The sequence below is a fragment of the Desmodus rotundus genome, chromosome 6, assembly GCF_022682495.2.
Source record: "Desmodus rotundus isolate HL8 chromosome 6, HLdesRot8A.1, whole genome shotgun sequence".
Taxonomy (NCBI): Eukaryota; Metazoa; Chordata; class Mammalia; order Chiroptera; family Phyllostomidae; genus Desmodus; species Desmodus rotundus.
Window position 1 is genome coordinate 31,483,121 of NC_071392.1, and position 14,947 is coordinate 31,498,067.

Genomic DNA, 14,947 nt, shown 5'->3' on the forward strand with positions numbered 1-14,947 from the left:
CAGCAAAAACAAGATAAGTCAGAAAACAATAAAATGTTATCTTTAAAGTTCTGACATCAAAACAATTGTCAACCCAGGTTCAAATGGTCAATAAAATAATCTTTCATGAATAAAAGCAAAATAAAAGACATAAAATAAACAAATAAAAGAGTTTTTATTCTAAAAAGACCTTCTAGAGGATATACCTCAGAAAGCAGAAAAATGGTGCTAGAAGAAAGGCCTAAGATGCAAAAATAATTACAGCATTAAAAATTTTTTGGTAAATATGTGGGTAAATCTAAACACTGATCACTATACATCAGTAACCACATTTAAATTGTGAAATAAAAAACACAAGACAGAAACTTGTAATTCCACTCAGCGTAAGTAAGCCCCCGCCCCACCAAAAAACAGGCAGACTGCAGAAGAAGTCAACACTGGGGAGAAGAGATCTATAGGGAAAGCGAAACAGAACTTGGTTGAAACTAACTGGGTTGTCCATTTTTTAAAAATTCACATTCTCCAGAGGATTATAAGACCCAGAGTCTACAAAACAAAATATTAAATACATTCAATATACAATTCAAAACTAGGTAACATTTAATCTGTTGCATGTCAAATTTGTTACCAGAAGATCTGCTCTATAAAAGAATTGCTAAGGGAAATTTTTCAGGCTGAAGGAAAATACGAAGGGAAACTCAACATTTTCACAACAACAAAATACACATTCTTTTCAGGTATGCAAAAAGCATTCAATTACATGGAACATATTTTGGGCAACAAGTTTAAATAAAATGAAGTCATACAAGGTATGTCTGACCACAAAGAAATTTAAAATTATATTAATTAAAATAAACCAATCAACAACAGGCAGATATCTGAAACTCCCAAAGATATGGAAATCAACAACAAATTCCTAAATAACCCATAACTAAAAGAGGAGGTCACAGGAAAAATGAATTATGTGGGTTGAATAAATATTTGTGGGATATAGCTTAAGGAAGTACATAAAGGAAAACTTATAGCATTAAATGCATACATTAGAAAAGAAAAAAAAGGTCTTATAGATAACTAGTAAAAGAACAAATTAAACCCAAAGAAAGGAGAAACACGTAAACAATAAAGATAAGAATAGCAACTGATGAAAATAAAACAATTTAAAAAAACCCCTAAAGCTGGATCCTTGAAAATATCAGTACAATTAATGATTGTCTAGCTAGATTGATAAATAGATCCCAAAGGCATTAAATGATAAAAGAATTCCATGAACTCTACCAACATAAATTCAATAGCTTAGATGAAATGGATCAATTGCTTCAGTGATACATACTACCAAAGTTCACTCTATAAGAAATAGATAACCTGAATAAAAGTAATCTATTAAAGACACTGGATTCACAGGTTTTTAAAAAAACCTGCCAACAAGGAAAACTCTAGGCCAAGTTGGATTCACTAGCGAATTCTATAAAATATGAATATCAATTCTACATAAATTCTTCCAGAAAACAGAAGAGGGAATATATTTCAACATTTTACGAGGCCGGCAATATCCTCTATCAAAACCAAACAAAGACATTATAAAAAAATAAAACTATGGGTAATGTTCCGCATGAATACAGACATAAATATCCTTGACAAAATATTAGCAAATAAAAAAGGAGGGGATTGTCTCCAAATGGGCATGAAGAAACTTTGGAGATAATGAAAATATTTTGTATCTTAATTGTGGTGTTGGTTTCATAACTATAAGCATTTCTTAAAACTCAAATTTTGTGTTCAGTATCTGTAAATTATGGGGGGGGACCCAAAACCCCCAGAATTTATTTATAAAATATTGTGTATTTATTCTTAGATGTTTAAACTTCAGTCATTTGATTCAATACAAAGACCTTTTTTCCACTCTTGTAAACAGTTTTTGAACTCGTCGATTTTGACGACTTTTAGTGCTTCTGCCATTTTTTGTTTCACCTCTTCCACATTGCAAAACATTTCCCTTTGAGGACTTTTTTCATCCAGGGGAAAAAAAAAAAGTCATTCAGGGCAAGATCAGTTGAATAGGGAGGGTGGGGCAATGGGGTCATACTGTTTTTGGTCAAAAATGGAAAATTCAGCATGGTGTGGGCAGGTGCACTCGTAAATCAACCATCAGGAAATGGGCAAACATGTTGAGTCTTCAAAAAAAAATTCACTGAACCCGAATGCAGCTTCTCACAACACTACCAGTTGGTACACTGATACAGATGAGTTCCTAGAACACTAACCTACAGGAGGAAGCCCAGACTATATGGGGCCTGTCTTGTAGAAGATAATTCCGGTTTGGGGGGGGGGTAACCCCTCATATACCTCGATACAGATTATTACAAACAAACAACAAACATCTGACCATAAGTTAGGTCACAAAGGGAGCTTTTGAAGTTTTGAAAAATTGGTATCATAAATATCACTTTCTTTTGTATATGCATTTATATCAGAAACGAGTAACAAATAATTAAAAGAACTATCCAGTCTGTAAACTAAAAAAAGACTCAACTACCTTGTTATTCTCGTTTTTAGTCACTGAACCATCTAACCAAATTTCACGTATGGTTACAATGAACTCTGCCTACCTTGTCTCTGTGTAGCTGAACTTAACTGAGGAAAAAACAAGTCCAACCAAGCTAATTGGTCTCATTTTAAATTCATAACCCCTATCCTTGAAATAGGCCCTCAGCAACACTGGGCAATTCTACTCAATTTCTATTGTCACTTCTGGTCAAGATGGTGGCATAGGCAGACATGGCTCCCGCTTTGCACAACCACATCAAAATTACAACTAAAATATAGAACAATCATCACTCAGAACTGTCAGAAACTGAGTTGAATGGAAGTCTCACAACTATGGAATCAAAGAAACCACATCCATCCAGACTGATAGGAGGGGCACAGATGTGGCACGGGCTGGTCCCACACCTTCATGTGGTGGACAAAAATTTGGGAAGGATATCTTGGGAGTGAGGACTCCCAGCTTCACACCAGGACCCCAGCCTGGGAAGATAAGTCCCCACCATTCTGGCTGCAAAAACCAGAGGGGAATGACTTGGTGAAAGAAACTTCTGGAGCCCCAAGCAGTTCCTCTTGAAGAACCCACACATGAGCTCACCTACGCAGGCTCACTCCCTCTGAGCTCCAGCACTGGGGTAGCAGCATGAAAGGCACCAGTGGCACACTGACAGAAACTGGTATCTGGCATCAAGGTGAGCAGAGGCCATTGTCCCTTTTCTAAACCCTCCCCCCACAGGGCCATAGAACTGGCCAGCTGGTACTATACCTGGGACTCCATCAAACTGGCTAACACTGTTTGACACTCCTTGAGATCTTCAAGTCTCTACCCCACCCAAGTTACGGGTCTATACAAGATCCTTTTCCATATGAATGGCTGGTCTTGGCTCATGCTTCACAATGTCCTAAATCCTCTCAAACAAGCAAGAGTTGGCCTCAGTGAGCCCCAGGTCCAGCATTACCAGCAGCCAGCCTAGATTCACATCTTGGCTTTGCCTGGGAATCTCCAAGCCCAGGACAAACAGCAGCCATCACAGACTGCTGTATAGGTCAGATAGGGTAGCCCTCGGGAAAACACAGGTGGGGGCTGATCTTGGCCTGTACTATCTAGGAAACCCCAGGACCAGCATACCCAGTGGACAGCTACAGATGACAATGGAGTACTATCACTCTGTCCCTGCAGAGCTGATCCTCCATGGAGGGCGGAGGTTTGTGTTCATTGGTCACAGCCAATCCTTGCAGCTGACTGGCCTGGGTAAATCCCTCCCATTGATCTGCCAACAGCAACCAGGCTCAACTAGAAGAGGAGGGTGTACTCAGCCCACACAAAGTGTGCACCCCAAGTACCCAGCTTGGGTGATGGGGAGGCTGTGCCACTGGACCCTACAGGACACCGACTATATTAGGCTGCGGTACCAAGTCGTAAGGGAGTCGTAAGTATTCCATCTAATACATAGAAACAAACACAGGGAGGCTGCCAAAATGAGGAGACAAAGAGCCCAAATGAAAGAACAGATTAAAACTAAAAAAAAAGCTAAACAAAATGGAGATAAGCAATCTATCAGATGCAGAGTTCAAAACACTGATTATAAGGATGCTCAAAGAACTTAGTGAGGACCTCAGCAACATTAAAGAGACACAGGCAGAAATGAAGGATACACTAATTGAAATAAAGAACAATTTATAAGGAATCAACACCAGAGTGAATGAGGCCGAGAATCAAATCAATGATATGGAACATGAGGAAGCAAAAAAATATTCAATCAGAAGAACAAAAAGAAAAAAGAATAAAAAAAATGAGGATAGTATAAGTAGCCTCTGAGACAACTTCAAGAGGTACAACATTCACATCATACGGGTGCCAGAAGAAGAGAAAGAAAGAAACTGGAAATCTATTTGAAAAAATAATGAAAGAAAACTTCCCTAATTTGGTGAAGGAAATAGACATGCAAGTCCAAGAAGCAGAGAGAGTCACAAACAAGATGGATGCAAACAGGCCCACACTAAGACACATCATAATTAAAATTCCAAAGGTTAAAGATAAAGAGAGAATCTTAAAAGTAGACAGAGAAAAGAAGTTAGTTACCTACAGGGGCATTCCCATAAGACTGCTGATTTCTCAAAAGAAACTTTGTAGGCTAGAAGGGATTGGCAAGAAATATTCAAAGTCATGAAAAGCAGAGACCTACAGCCAAGATTGCTCTACCCAGCAAAGCTATCATTTAGACTTGAAGGGCAAATAAAGAGCTTCCCAGACAAGAAAAATCAAAAGTTCATCATCACCAAGCCATTATTGTAAGAAATGTTAAAGGGACTTATTTAAGAAAAAGAAGATCAAAACTGTGAACAATATTATGAAAAAATACATATCTATCAACAATTCAATCTACAAAACAAACCAAGCAAACGAATAACAGAGATACAATCATGGATGCGGACAGCATTTTGATGGTTGCCAGATGGGAAGGGGGTGTGGCGGACTGGGTGAAGAGGTGAGGGGATTAAGAAGTTCAAACAGGTAGTTACAGAATAGTCATGAGGATATAAATTACAGTATAGGAAATGGAGCAGCCAAAGAACTTATATGCATGTCCCACGGACATGAACAATGGTGGAGGGATTGCCTGAGGTACTAGGGGATGCTCGGTGGAGCGGGGCAAAGGGGGAAAAATCAGGACAACTGTAATAGCATAAGCAATAAAATATAATTAAAAACACTTCTACTGTCTTCTCCATTTTTTTATTCCTTCTCCTAGACAGCCCTTTTCTCCCTCCTTAGAGCTCCAACATCATCTCATTCTGTCAGATTCTCAGGTGCTGACCTCGATTCTTATTTTAGTAAGAAAACAAGATTTAGCAATCAGAAGAGGACTTCCACAGGCTCCAAATGCCTTATCTGAAAACACCTGAATCAGGAACCAAATATTTTCTGCCTTCCTTCCTTTATTATGGATTAAGTTGTCATGCTCCAAGCTAATGGCAGCTGTCCAGGGGATGACACTGCCTCTCATTTTCTCAAGGCCACCCGTTCTAGCAACTGTTCCTCTCTCCGCTAAATGAGTTGTTTTACCCCTCTCTACTTAATCATATTAACACAGAAATATGATGAGACACCTCTCATCTTACTTAAACCAAGAAAATACCAACAGCAAAAATCCACCACTTAACACCCTTTAGCTACCACTGGATTTCTCTGCTCCTCTTTCAAGTAAAATCTGTCCACTCTTCTTCTTCCCTCTCTTCATGCTTCTCCTTCATCCTGTCTCTCAATTCCATTCTAATCAGTTTGTCTACACCACCCCATCAAATGTGTTATGAAAGTCACCAGTGATTATACATTTTAAATCCAATGGTTAATTTGCAGTTTAGTCTTTCTCATCAGATACATCTGACACAGTTTAATACATTTTCTTTTTTAAAATAAATTTTATTGGTTACCCTATTATAGTTGTCCCATTTTTTCTCCCCTTTACTTCCATCAGTCTTGTACCCCCCTTCCACCAGCATTCCCACCCCCTTAGTTCATGTACTTGGGATATACATATAAGTTCTTTGGCTTCTCCATTTCCCATACAATTCTTAACCTCCCCCTATTTTGTACCTACAATTTATGCTTCTTATTCCTTGTACCTTTTGACCATTCCCCCCACTCCCTGATAATCCTCCATGTGATCTCCATTTCTGTAATTCTGTTCCTGTTCTAGTTGTTTCCTTAGTTTGCTTTTGTTTTTAGGTTCAGTGGTTGATAGTTGAGAGTTTGTTGTCATTTTACTGCTCATATTTTTTATCATCTTCTTCTTCTTACGTAAGTCCCTTTAACATTTCATTTAATAAGGGCTTGGTGATGATGAACTCCTTTAACGTGACCTTATCTGGGAAGCACTTTATCTGCCCTCCCATTCTAAATGATAGCTGGACAGATGTAGGATGTAGGTCCTTGCCTTTCATTACTTTGAATACTTCTTTCCAGCCCATTCTTGCCTGTAAAGGTTTCTTTTGAGAAATCAGCTGATAGTCTCTGGGAACTCCTTTGTATGAAACTGTCTCCTTTTCTTTTGCTGCTTTTAGGATTCTCTCATCTTTCATCTTGGGTAATGTATTTATGATGTGCCTTGGTGTGCGCTTCCTTGGGTCCAACTTCTTTGGGACTCTCTGAGCTTCCTGGACTTCCTGGAAGCCTATTTCCTTTGCCAGACTGGGGAAGTTCTCCTTCATTATGTTTTCAAATAAGTTTTCCATTTCTTGCTCTTCTTCTTCTCCTTCTGGCACCCCTATGATTCAGATGTTGGGATGTTTAAAGTTGTCTTGGAGGTTCCTAAGCCTCTCCTCATTTTTCCAAATTCTTGTTTCTTCATTCTGTTCTGCTTGAATGTTTATTTCTTCCTTCTGCTCCAAATCATTGATTTGAGTCCTGGTCCTTCCCTTCACTGTCGGTTCCCTGTATATTTTGCTTTGTTTCACTTTTCATAGCCTTCACTTTTCCCTCTATTTTGCAACCATACTCAACCATTTCTGTGAGCATCCTGATTACCATTGTTTTGAACTGTGCATCTGATAGGTTGGCTATCTCTTCATCACTTAGTTGTATTTTTTCTGGAGCTTTGACCTGTTCTTTCATTTGGGGCATTTTTTTTTCTCTTGGTGTACCTTTTACATTGTAAGGGGTAGAGCCTTAGTCATTTGCCAGGACAGGGAGAGCCACATTACTGTGTTGTGGTGCTATATGTGGGGGAGGGGTCTGAGAGGGAGCAATGCTGCTTGCTTGGGTCTCGGCCAGCTTTCAGTCATTTCCCTTGCTACCCACAAGCAAATTGGGCCTTTGTGGTGCTGATTCCTAGGTGGGGGGTAGTTTGTGTACATTCTAGGATCCTGTGGGTCTCTACAATGAACTCTCCTTGAATCTGGGAGTTTCTCCTGTCATCAAAACCCTCTCAGGTTTTTACAGTCAGAGATTTTGAGGCTTTATTTCCCCACACTGGAACCCTAGGTTGTGCGATCTGTCTCGCTCCCCAGTTGTTCCTTCCAGTTTATCTGCATGCAAATGTGGGACTGCCTAGTCTGCCAATGGCTGCCTTGCTGTGCCAGTCTCAGCCCCTCCTACCAGTCTGAATGAATGTTTCTTCTTTAACTCCTTGGTTGTCAGACTTCCATACAGTTTGATTATCTGGCAGTTCTAGTTATTTTTTGTTTTTAAATCTGTTGTTGTCCTTCTTTGTGTGAGGAGGCAAGGTGTCTACCTATGCTTCCATCTTGGCCAGAAGTTCAGAACTTTCAGTTTAATATTTTCTTGATACACATTTATTAATTGTCTTCTGTAATGCAATCTTTTATTCTTTTCATATTTAAATCTGTGCTCCTCTCCATCTCCTCTGTTCTTCCTCATTTCTCTAACATCTAAACATGGGCAATATCCAGGCTGTCCCAGACCTCTCTTTATCAATAGTCACTGTTTTAGTGTTTTTGAAATTTTTTACATTGCAACCATGGTAAACATACACAAAGCAACAATAAAAAATGTTTTATATTGTGACCCAAAGCAAACATAGGTACCTGTGTGTGTTGATATAATTGAACCTTTCCATTTACATTTAAAATCCTGGTCACAAAACAATAAACTGATTTCTTAACTTAAAAATAAGTTACAACTCACAGTCTAAAAACTAATTACCTAAAAACTAATATACTAACTACCATATTTACATGTCATTTTGTCTTGTATCCTGAACTCTAGATTTAGATATCCAACCAGTTCCTCACATTTTATTTAGACATTTAATAAGTGATTTGCATTTAATAGGTCAAAATCGTAATTCTTAAGTCTCCCACTCCTCTCCCAAAACTATTGCTATGTAGTCTATTCTACTTTCTGTCCAACACCTAAGTAAATAGCAACTCCACTGTTCCACTTGCTTAGGTCAAATAAGTTGGAGTAACATTTTGCCCTGAAGGGCAAGCCCTTAACCCTTTCCCTGTATTTCTCCCTCTGCTATCCACTTACACCTGCTGAGGAGATACACCTGTGCCAGGATTTCACAATATTTCACCAAATGGGTCCCCTGAATATAGGGGTGGCAGGACTGAATCAAACCTGCAGAGCTGGCAGCTGGGCAAGTGGCCTTCATACTCTTGCCCAGTCTCCATGGCCACCTATTAGAGACATTCTTGGAGTAATTATTGACTTTCCTCTTTCTCTTACATCCCACTTTTTAAAAAGGTGCTCAGCCTGTCACCTTCACAATTTATTCTCTCGCTTCCTTCAGGTTATCACTTAACCTCATTTTAAAAGTGAGGCTGCCTGTGGTAACCCTGTGTAATATATATAACATTTAATCCCCATAGAATTTTCCAGTCCTATTACCCAAGTTGGTTATTCTATTCAGAGTACTTATCATTTGTGTATTGTCATCTGCACCAATTAGAATATAAAGTCTATGGCAACAAAGTTTTCCTCTCTTTTCTATGCACTCAGAACACTGCCTGACAGTGAAATGTAAATGAATGTCAAATCACAAGCTGAATCTATTGTGATCTATACTGGTAATCACTACACCTTTTCGGCTTCTTCTACTTATCCTGTGCTTTCCAAACAATGATTCTCCATATTTTCCCAACACCATATGTGAGGGGTATAGGGTAGAGCATAATCCAATGAGTACTGGTGACTAATATCAACCATCTGTATTATTCTAGGATCAAGCTGGGCCATCAATGTTGTTTCTTGGACCACAATACCTTGGTTGCCTTTGGAACAGTTTTCAATGACCTGCACTTTGGTGCTCTGCTATTAGCTTGGATGAATGAAGCTTTACAAAACATATTTATATCATCTCCATTATCATAGTAATAAGACTACTTTAAAAATATATTTATGAGTTTTTGTCATCTGCTAGGTGCTTTGTATATATTAATTTACTGAATCCTTATAAGAATTACTATTATGCTCATTATTTTTCTCTTTAACATTGAGAGAACTGAGACTCAGAAGTTGAGTAACTTTCCTATGATCATAAATCTAGTAAACCAGAAGAATAAGAATTTAAAGCATGTGTCCTTTACCAAACCTCATGCTGTGCATTGCTATACGATGATGCCCTCTTATAACATTCCACTGAGAAATTTATGTAAGCGCTAAGTGCTAGAGAAAACCTACATTTCTCTGAAGAACTACATAATAAGAGCTACATAAAAATGATGGTGCTTCACTTTTTAGTTTGATCTCTAGGAACTAAACATTCAATTCGGATACAGAAGTGAGTAAGTCCTTATGGCCATGTATTTCCTTGGGTCTTAACCTCTTCATCCAATTTATGTTTAACCTAATTCCTTGTGCCTTTCCTATACATCCTATCAATTAACATCCTTAAAAAAACATATACTCCACTGGGGTTGTTATACTGGAACAGCTGAAATAATGTAAAAACAATGGGCAGACAAACTCAGACAGAATTTAGCTGTTCTGATAGAAGAACCCAAACAGGTATGTTCATTTTTAAAGAGAATACAAAGACAAGAAATGGTATCATAAAGGCAGACTAGGTGATATACTTGGTATTCAAGAGTTTAAAAGAATGGGTCTGGGCATAGCAGCTAAGAGTATGTATAAATATGACCACCACAGTAACTTCTCTGGGAGAAGACAGGCAAAGGTAATACATAAAACACCAATCACCTTCTTTCTCATTTCCTATCAGATTCCTTACCTTTAAGGAAGACCAAACTCCTTCATAAGGGAACTACTCACAAAGTAACAAATTTATAAAAACATGTTTTGATATTCTGAAAAGTTTCTAATTATTATACTATTCCACATCAAGAGAAGATGCTTTTCTCAAAGACATTCACTTAAAGGCAATTGTTGGTTGATACCAGTATCTGATAACTTAAAGATGAGACGTGTATGAAACTTGTAACAAAAAAAAGTTCACTGCTATCAATAAAATCTACATTTTCTTAAGATTCAAAGGGAATATAAAACCACAATAATCTTCCAGACAAACCATAAACGTACCTTAGCTACTTCTTCTTCTAATTGTTCTTGGTACTGTTTTTTCAGCAACTTAACCATATTTGTTTCCTGTTCCACTCCAAATTCACCACCAGAAGACTGAATTAAAAAGCAAAATATGACACACTTAGTTAGGGTAATTAAGCACAACTTATTTGTAAACTTCTACTCTCAAATATCTTTTAAAAAATCACTATTTCTTAAAAAACTCCAAATTTTAATAAATAAATTTCAGTTCTCTCTTAATTAAAAACAATAATTCTAGTGAATAATTCTATTAAATAATTATGCTTACTACTGTGAATTTAACAAAGATGCAAAGTGAGAAAATATTTACATATTTATAATTATTAACATATGTTCAAGGGTGAAATAAAGATACTTCTTAAATGTAATGAATAGATGTGTGTATGTGATTTTAAATAACATTAACAGTGGCTGGCTTTGCTCATGAAAGTATAAGCAAATTTCTTTTGTTCTTGGCACTTATTAACAGTATCCAATTTTCTATAAATACAAATTATCTTTATAAACAGAAAAAACCATAATTGGTTTTTAAATATGTAAATGTGTTCTCAGCATGAAAGTATTTCTTTATTTATCAATTATATGAATGTCATTTAAACAGATACTCCACATAGGTTGAGTGGGGAGAATAAAAAATGCAGCCAATATCTCTCCTTTGTATCCAGAATCTTTATTTTTCTGTAAAACTTATGAACTAAAAATCTACTCAGACCAGGGTTTGGCAGTTCTAAGTTTGAGAAAAGCGGCCATAAATCGGGATTACACACAGTGTTGAGGAGAGGCAGAAGGTGGTTTACCTAGATGGCATATACGGTAAAAGATGAGGGCTTTTATCTAACACTTGGCCAGTGCTGAAGGAAGCCTCACCCATCGTTCCAGCCCTAGCATCTTGGGTTCAGGAGATTCCTAAAGACTATTCTAGAGATGATCTGGTCCAACTTCCCATGGTGAGAAGAAAGGCTGTCGGCCAGGACACTGAAACTAATTTGTTACACAGCCCATGTAATACAAAACAAGACAAGTTTTAAATGAGAACATATTCGGGGGGAAAAAACCCTCTTTTCTTCTGGGTCTTTTATATCAGGTATTATCCTCATATTTATTATGCTTAGTTCTCAGCAACTATTTATTGGATAATTACTAAACCACAGACATAAAAACAGTAGTAAGAAAAAATCAGTGCACATTATAGTTTAAAGATAAAATACCTCTATTGTACCATCGATGTTCTGTTTTAGACAATTTCCATGGTATATGGTTTTCTGTACATCGGATTCAGTAATTACCATTGAATCAGTGGAGAAGCTAAATATAAATAAAAGAAGGTGAAATAATTAGATCGGTGTGTAAGCCCAAATTTATTTATTTATTTTTAAGATTTTATTTATTTATTTTTTAGAGAGAGGGGAAGGGAAAGGGAGAGGGAGAGAAACACCGATGTGTGGTTGCCCCTCACATGCCCCCAACTGGGGATCTGGTCCACAACCCAGGTATGTGCCGTGACTGGGAATCAAACCAGCAACCCTTTGGTTCATAGGCCCATACTCAATCCACTGAGCTACACTAGCCAGGGCCCAAATTTAAAGCATGCATGAAAGTGTGCTGGGCAGGGTGAACAAAAATGATAGGTCAAGAGTTACAGATACTATATCTTAAGTGATATTTTTTTAATTACTTTTTCCACTTAAAAGTAAAGTAACATAATTGAGTGGTAATAATTAGAGTGGTAAGAGTATTTTAACATCACCATTGAATTTCATGTCATTTTATAAAGTCTACTACAAATATATGACATGGAGCTATTTATATATATATATTTTTTTAGAAGTTATATGTAATATTATTGAGTAAAAAAGTTTGTAAAACCTCATTTTTTATTAAAAAATTATTTATATGCATATACATACACACCAAAAAAGGAAAAGGTCTGGAAGAATACACATGAAAGGCAGCAATGATCACCTCGCGTGGAACTGGGGAGCAGTGGCAGTGAGGGAAGATTCTTAATTTACACACCGTCACTTCTGAAATGGTTTTATTTTTAATCTGTATTATCTTTTGGCATTTTGTAAAAAAATTATTGAAATGCTTAACGTGGGTCATAAAAATAAAGTAGGATTAATATTTAGATACTATGGGGAAAAGACTAAAGGGAAAAACTGTAATTTTCTTTTTATCTAAATACAATGTCTCACTCCCATTTTCGTGTGTGCCCACGCTGCCTTCCCCCTTCCACCCTCTGCTAGTCCACCTCCTCCTTTCTTTCTCCCATTCTCTTCTTTCATTCTGCCCCCAAATGGCCAGATATCAGTTGTCATCATTCCATTTCGTAACTTACATAACTAACCTCTCACTGACAGCACTTGTTTCCAAAGGTTCACTACTACAAACAATGCTACAGTACACATCCCCATGGATAAAATCTTTGTGCCCATCTACGGATGTTTCTATATGATAAAATCTTACAATTGTCACACTTAATATTTAAATTTTTAATGTAATGCCATATTCTAAATGTTACTTTAATCTTTATTCCCATAACAGTATCATTTAACTATTTTCTCAAAAATTAGCAACATGAAGTTCTAACAGTCTTAAAACTTTGTTAGAACACATGACTTGCTATTGGCCAAGTAAGCTCTTCTGCTGTGAATTGCCTTCATGTTCCCATTAAACAAATGCAAAAATCATTTCCCTTGACTTTCTTTTCTGCCCTTTCCTAGTTTCTCCCATCTTTCTCCTTTTTTTTTTGTCTCTGTTTCCTCATTGCTTCTAACATGCACTATTCTGATCCTTGGCTTCATGTCTTAACTCTTATTGTCACAGCCTAGAAAACTTTTCTGATTATTTATTGAGCCACTAAGACCCAAACTCCAAAAAAGTGCTGCTAAATCACAATGAGTTCATTCTGTAGCTTTATAGAATTTCAAAGTATTTATTCCAAATTCAAAAATGTTTGGCTAAAACCAAAATCATTGTTCCATTCTCACAATGAAGGTCATACTCCCCCACCTGCCTGGTTTCTCTACTTGACTTCATGCACCATTATTCTCCGTATACTGTTTGCTTTGTTCCCAACACAACTCCATCCCAGTGTCTCACATTCATCCCTTCATTTCCTTTTCTCCTGGAGCCACTTCAATATTACAGAAATGTACAGGGATGGGCAGTGAAAAATACCAGAGATGGGTTAAAAAAAAACAAACCCAGGGATGGGTTCTAGCACTTTGATTGTATCACCATGTTAGAGTCCCCAATCACTTTTTAAAAATTTTGTAAATAATTAAATTGAAGTCCTCTGCAGGAAAGGACCACTTTATATACATTTCAATTTTCTTCCATGGCATCTAGCCAAGGTTCTCCCCTCATAATCTTAAAGGTAGTTATTATTATCATTATAGAGATGCTTAAAATATCTGCCCAAAACCATACAGGCAGTAAAAAGTCAAATTAGGGGTCAAATGCAGGTATGTCTGACTCTTACCTGTGGTCCTTCCAATCCCTCACTATGAGAGGAGGGGACCTGAAAAAACCTGTAATTTATTTATAAAAAATTGTGTATTTATTTTTACGTGTTTAAACTTCAGTCACCTTCAAAGTACACTTAATCAAGACTTTTTTTACACTGCTCAAAATGGTTTTTGAACTTGTCAATTTTGATGCCTTTTAGTGCTTCTACCATTTTTTGTTTCAACTCTTCCATATGGGCAAAAAATTTCCCTTTGAGGACTTTTTTTCATCCAGGGAAACAAAGAAGTCCCTCGGGGCGAGATCGGGTGAATAGGGAGGGCGTGCCATGGGATCATGTTTTTTGTCAAAAATTGTAGGACACTCAGAGTCATATAGGCAGGTGCACTCATAAATCATCCATCATGAGTCTTCAGAAAAAATTCACTGAAGCTGAATGCAGCCTCTCACAACAAAACCATCTCCTACCCTGACTGATACTTATGGGTTCCTAGAACACTCAACCTAGTGGGGGAAGCCTGTACAAGGGACCTGCCCTCCAGAAGATAAATATGGTTTTTTCCGAGCCCCCTCGTTTATCCCTAAGAGACTTCTTGTATAACGTAACTAAATATTTGTTAAATGAATGACTCAATTATTTTTCTTAAACTAGCTCAAGAGTATACCTTAGGTGAAGAGAATACTCTTCATTCAAGTGTTACGGTTGTGTCCATGTGATAACATTTACAAGAAATAACTGGCTCATTATTGTTAGTAAGAGTGAGCACGGCGGTCAGGAAACCTCTTTTCGGCAGAGGTGGGGTGGGAAACTAATTATTATAGTCGAAAGGTACATTTCCACTGAGTATTATAGAAGCTCTGAGAGAGGGTGGTGAGCTGGCAAAAGCTCAAATGCAGGAATAGCAAAGTAAGCCTACACTTCCATACAAC

The 14,947-nt window shown here is 37.3% G+C and overlaps 1 protein-coding gene across 5 annotated transcripts in view; it reads right to left on the reverse strand.

Annotated features, from left to right (window-relative positions):
- AKAP9 (A-kinase anchoring protein 9) overlaps window positions 1-14,947 on the reverse strand; it is a 177,826-nt gene that overhangs the window by 97,909 nt on the left and 64,970 nt on the right. For all 5 annotated transcript variants that reach the window (XM_024577161.3, XM_045185209.2, XM_024577162.3 and 2 more), the window contains 2 exons: window positions 11,758-11,854; window positions 10,526-10,621 (listed from right to left, as the gene is read on the reverse strand). In XM_024577161.3, the coding sequence (XP_024432929.2) occupies window positions 10,526-10,621; window positions 11,758-11,854 (193 nt within the window). The remainder of the gene's footprint in view (window positions 1-10,525; window positions 10,622-11,757; window positions 11,855-14,947) is intronic.